Source organism: Lucilia cuprina, chromosome 3 (genome assembly GCF_022045245.1).
Source record: "Lucilia cuprina isolate Lc7/37 chromosome 3, ASM2204524v1, whole genome shotgun sequence".
Taxonomy (NCBI): domain Eukaryota; kingdom Metazoa; phylum Arthropoda; class Insecta; order Diptera; family Calliphoridae; genus Lucilia; species Lucilia cuprina.
The window spans coordinates 8692967-8698737 of NC_060951.1; the positions used below are offsets into that span (position 1 = coordinate 8692967).

The 5771-nt window shown below is 29.6% G+C and overlaps 1 protein-coding gene across 1 annotated transcript in view; it reads right to left on the reverse strand.

Moving 5' to 3' along the window:
- Positions 1-1312: 1312 nt before the first annotated feature.
- The window catches only part of LOC111682847 (multivesicular body subunit 12A), a 9079-nt gene continuing 4620 nt past the window's right edge, over positions 1313-5771 (reverse strand). The window contains exons 2-5 of the mRNA XM_046946036.1: positions 2104-2310; positions 1767-1965; positions 1507-1704; positions 1313-1446 (exon numbers count right to left, since the gene is read on the reverse strand). Of these exons, the coding sequence (XP_046801992.1) occupies positions 1321-1446; positions 1507-1704; positions 1767-1965; positions 2104-2310 (730 nt within the window). The 3' untranslated portion in view covers positions 1313-1320. The remainder of the gene's footprint in view (positions 1447-1506; positions 1705-1766; positions 1966-2103; positions 2311-5771) is intronic.

Consider the following 5771-nt stretch of genomic DNA (forward strand, 5'->3'; position numbering starts at 1 on the left):
TAACAAATAAGAAAAGTATTGAAAAATTATATAAAGGAACTTTAAATACAAAAAAATATATTTTAATAAAAATGCAAAATTCTGTGGGAATTAAAGTTCAAAATTATGGACCATACACTTTTTTTAAAAGAAGAGAAAACTAGAACAGAACTAGAACAGAACTAGAACAGAACTAGAACAGAACTAGAACAGAACTAGAACAGAACTAGAACAGAACTAGAACAGAACTAGAACAGAACTAGAACAGAACTAGAACAGAACTAGAACTGAACTAAAACTGAACTAGAACAGAACTAGAACAGAACTAGAACAGAACTAGAACAGAACTAGAACAGAACTAGAACAAAACTATAACTGAACTAGAACAGAACTAGAACAGAACTAGAACTGAACTAGAACTGAACTAGAACTGAACTAGAACTGAACTAGAACTGAACTAGAACTGAACTAGAACTGAACTAGAACTGAACTAGAACCGATCTAGAACCGAACTAGAACTGAACTAGAACTGAGCTTGAACTGAACTAGAACTGAACTGGTACTTAAATAGAACTTAACTAGAACTGAACTAGAACTAAACTAGAACTGAACTAGAACCGATCTACAACCGATCTAGAACCCAACTAGAACTGAACTAGAACTAGAACCGATCTACAACCGATCTAGAACCGAACTAGAACTGAACTAGAACTGAATTGGAATCTAGTCTATAGTATAGACGATAGTATAGACTATAATCTAAACTATAGTCTATTCTATAGAAATTTAAAAATTTCTGTAGTTTTAACGAAAAATGTGTATATTTTTAAAGAAAAATTATAATATTTTAGAAAAAAATTCGAAATTTAAAAATTTTCGAAAAAATCTCAAAATTTGAAATTTAAAAAAAAAACGTAATTTAAACAAAACATAACTAGAAAATAAAATAAATATGTAACACAAAAAATTTTTGGAATTATACTCCTTTAATCTTGTATATTACAGCATAAAGATTTTAATATTTAAAGTTTTATATAAAAAAAAAACTAAACTAAATTGACTTGCGTTTAACTAAAAAAATAAATATTCACATAGAGATGTAAAACACATGTAAATAAAGAGGAGTGTATGATACACAGAGAAAAATATAATATAGGAATTATTTAAAAACAAAATAATATTAAAAATAAACTTAAATTAAGAAAAAAATTAAGGAATTTTTTTATACAAAATATTTTAATTAATATATATTTTAAAACATTGCTATTTGTTTGTTTTTTGTTAGATTTAAGGTAATTATTTTAACTTTTGTTGTTGGATTTGCTTTTTTTTGTTTAGATTTTAATTAAAAAAAGGATTTTTGGAAGCTGACGATTTCATGGTACACAAAGTTTGACGCTCCAATTGAAAATCATAATCGAGATCTTTTTTTACAACAAAATCACTAAGTTGTGGCAGTGTGGAATACTGGGAAAAAAGAATAGAATAGATTAAACTTCTAAGATATTTTATTTATTTACTACTTACCACATTTTGATTAGTAGACTTAAGCATAGGATTAATAACAAATGGCACTCCCTCAACATCAGTATAAGCACCCAATGTACCCAGACTATGACTTGTGTTAACCGGTGGCTTGGGTGCCGGTCTTTGTGGTGAGTTTATTTGATAAGAATGTTGAATTTCTTCATAATCATGTTCTTCTGCATGTGGCACGGGCGGCAGCTAAACATACAATTCAAATTCAAATTACAAAAGTTTTATAAAAAGTTTTCTTTTCAACCTACCGGCTGTTTGGGATTTCTTAAAGCTTGTCCCGCTGCCGTGGCATTGTGTAGATTTAAACGATTTAATGCTTTTTCCACTTCACTGCTACCGTTTGTAGCAGAGGTGCAGCCTAATTGTGGACTTAGACCGGGCACTGGCGGTGGCAAACGTACCGGTATGGCACCAGTTTTATAACAAATTAATATGCCATTTATATCACTAGTTAAAGAAATAAATTAAAGTTTTAAGTAAGTGTTTCCTTAATCTGAGTTTAAACTAAGTTTATCTCAAACTTCTTTCTTAAATATACTTTTTAAAATATATTTTTTTCTTATTATTTAATGTATCTCTGTTTACCCCGCTAATTTAAATCCTTCTGGTGCAATTTTTAATTTAGAACATAGTATTATATCTGTAACTGCTTGTGTAACGGTCCCCCGTTTGGAGAGCTTATAGGCAATTTGTCGTTTACGCCAGGCCTTTTGTTCTGTATCCGCTGTACGTGATAGTAAGGAAAATTCCTTAGGCGGTGCTACTTTTTCGGCAATTACTCTGAAAGAAAAAAGCAAAAGTTTTTATATAATTTGCATTAAATCTGTTCAAATGAACACTACAGATCACTGGGCTATATAAGACTATAGTCCAGATTGTAGTGAAAACTATAGACAAGACTATAGTATAAACTATAGACAAGGCCAAACTATAGTCGAGACTACAATCCAAACTGTAGGCAAGTTTATAGTCCAAACTGTGGACCAATCTGTAATCCAAACTGTAGAAAGAACTAAGTATAGTCCAAACTATAGAATATACTATAGACCAAACTTTCCCAAGACTTCAGTCTAAACTATAGAACTAGTCCAAACTCTACAAAACCTATCCGAAACTATAGTCCAGACTATAGAATAGACTGCAATACACACAATGGACTAGCTATAGTCCAAACTGTTACTAAAACTACAATCCTATAGAACAAACTTTGCCGAGACTTTAGTCCAAAATATAGACAAAACTACGGCCCAAACTATAAAGTAGTCAAGAAACTATAAGCCTATTCGAAACTATAATCAAAACTATAGAATAGACTACAGTACATGCTATGGACTAGACTATAATCCCAACTGTAAACAAATCTACAATCCTATAGACCAAACTTTGCCTGGACTTTAGTCCAAAATATAGACAAAACTATGGACCAAACTAAAACTAGACTTTAGTCCAAAATATAGACAAAACTATGGACCGAGCTATAAACTAGACAAAAGAACAAAGAAAATCCGAGGCTATAGTCCTAGTTATAGACTAGACTATAGAACATACTATGGACTAGACTATAGTCCAAACTGTAAACAAAACTACAATCGTACAAACCAAACTTTTCCGAGACTTTAGTCCTAAATATAGACAAAACTACGGACCAAACTATAAACTAGACAAAATACCAAACCAATCCAAAACTATAGAATAGACAGCAGTGCATACTATGGACTAGACTATGGACCAAACTTTGCCGAGATTTTAGTCTACAATATAGACAAAACTATAAACTAGATAAAAGACCAAACCTATCCGAGACTATAGCCCTAATTATAGACTAAACTAAAGAACATACTATAGACTAGGCTATAGTCGAAACTGCAAACAAAACTACAATTCTATAGACCAAACTTTGCCGAGACTTTAGTCCAAAATATAGACAAAACTACGGCCCAAACTATAAAGTAGTCAAGAAACTATAAGCCTATTCGAAACTATAATCAAAACTATAGAATAGACTACAGTACATGCTATGGACTAGACTATAATCCCAACTGTAAACAAATCTACAATCCTATAGACCAAACTTTGCCTGGACTTTAGTCCAAAATATAGACAAAACTATGGACCAAACTAAAAACTAGACACAAGACCAAACCTATAAGAGACTATAGTCCAGACTAGACACTAGTACATAATATGGAATAGGCTATAATCCAAACTGTAAACAAAACTACAATCCTATAGATTAAACTATAGACCAAACTTTGACTAGACTTTAGTTCAAAATATAGATAAAACTATAAACTAGACAAAAGACCAAACCAAACTATTGAATAGACTACAATACTCACAATGGACTATAGTCCAAACTGTAAACAAAACTACAATCCTATAGATTAAAGTTTGCCGAGGCTTTAGTCCAAAATATAGACTAGTCCAAACTACGAAATAGATTATAGTCCAAATCGTAGACAAAAGTGCAATACAAACTATACAATAGTCAAGACTATAGACTAGACTATAGTCCTAATTATGGACAACATTTTAGTCCAAACTATTTGAATATAAATCAAACTATAGTCCACACTATAGTCTAAACTATAGACTTGCACTATACAATAATATAGACCAGGACTGTTGTCTATAGTTTAGACTATATTCTTGTCTATATTTTGGCCTAAAGCCTAGTCTATATTTTGGTCTATAACCCAGACTTCAGACTAGACTTTAGACCCAACTATAGATTAGTTTATAGACCAGGATTGTAGTCTATAGTTTAGACTATATTCTTGTCTATATTTTGGCCTAAAGCCTAGTCTATAGTTTGGACTATAACCCAAACTACAGACTAGACTTTAGACCCAACTATAGATTAGGTTTAAGGCCAAAATATAATCAAAAATATAATCCAAACTATAGACTATACTATAGACCGAACTATAGACAATACTAGAATCCAAACTATAGATAACATTAGAGTACAAACTATAGACTAAAAGACTTTAATATCGTTAGAATTATAATTGTATGTTTCTTTTTAAAACCTTTTTAAACTGCTCTCATATATCAAAACAAACTAAAGAGAAACCCCTTTATATTCTTTAAAAAAAATTATAACAATTTCTCAAGACGTCTAACTAAAACCATTTGCCAGTGTCTTCTGTAATACAAATACTAACACATTTTCTACTAATTACTTATAATTATTCCAATTTTTTTCTCATATCTTTTTTCCTCCCATTATCTTATCTTTTCTTATAATATTTATTTGAAAAATATTTTGTTTTATTTACTTAAGCTTCTTAAAATTAACCAATAATGACATTGTTGAAGTCTTGGAACTATTGTACTTAAGTAGTTTACGAATAAATTTTTTATTCAATATTCTATTGTAGACTTTTTATTGTTGTCATCATTATTATTTTGCATATGTTCTTTTTTACCTGTTGGTATTAAGTAGACTTAAATGATATTTCCAGCAATTGTCTTTACCACAATGAATCATTTGTTCTAAATATATATTTATTATGAAAAATAAACGTCAATAATTTTCCTTTGTTGAACTTGTTTATATTACAAATATGTAATAAAATAGATAATGACAAAAAGTTATGTTAGTTAGAGTATTTAGACTAAACTAGATAGCACAGACTCTAAACTATTCTATAGTCCAGATCATAAACAAAATATAGTCTAAATAACACCTAATTTAAAGGAACCCTCTACCATTACAATTGCTTCCAACACAACACATTTAATCATTCCTTCTTTTTCGCCATTAACAAATGTCGCACGATTTACTAGACTACAAATTATGTTGTAATTTATAAGAAATATAATAACATACATATAATGAAACTTTTTGCAAAAAAAAAAATAAATAAACAAACTATAAAAGTAATTTTTTGTGTTATTTTTGGAATTAGTATTCGCATTAATGGTATTAAATTTGTTTACTTAATTGTTTATTTTTTTGTTTTTGTTTACTACACCACACAATACCATTAAAGAATGTAGCGAAAATGAGCAATGAATGGAATTACAAAATGTTTAAATAATTTGAAATGTAGATTGTTTAATAAACAAATTTAGAGTAATTTGCGGCTTAAATTGTTTTGGATTAAAAAGATACAATATGGAACGAACTGGAATTGAATTAGAACTGAATTAGAACAGAACTAGAACAGAACTAGAACAGAACTAGAACAGAACTAGAACAGAACTAGAACAGAACTAGAACAGAACTAGAACAGAACTAGAACAGA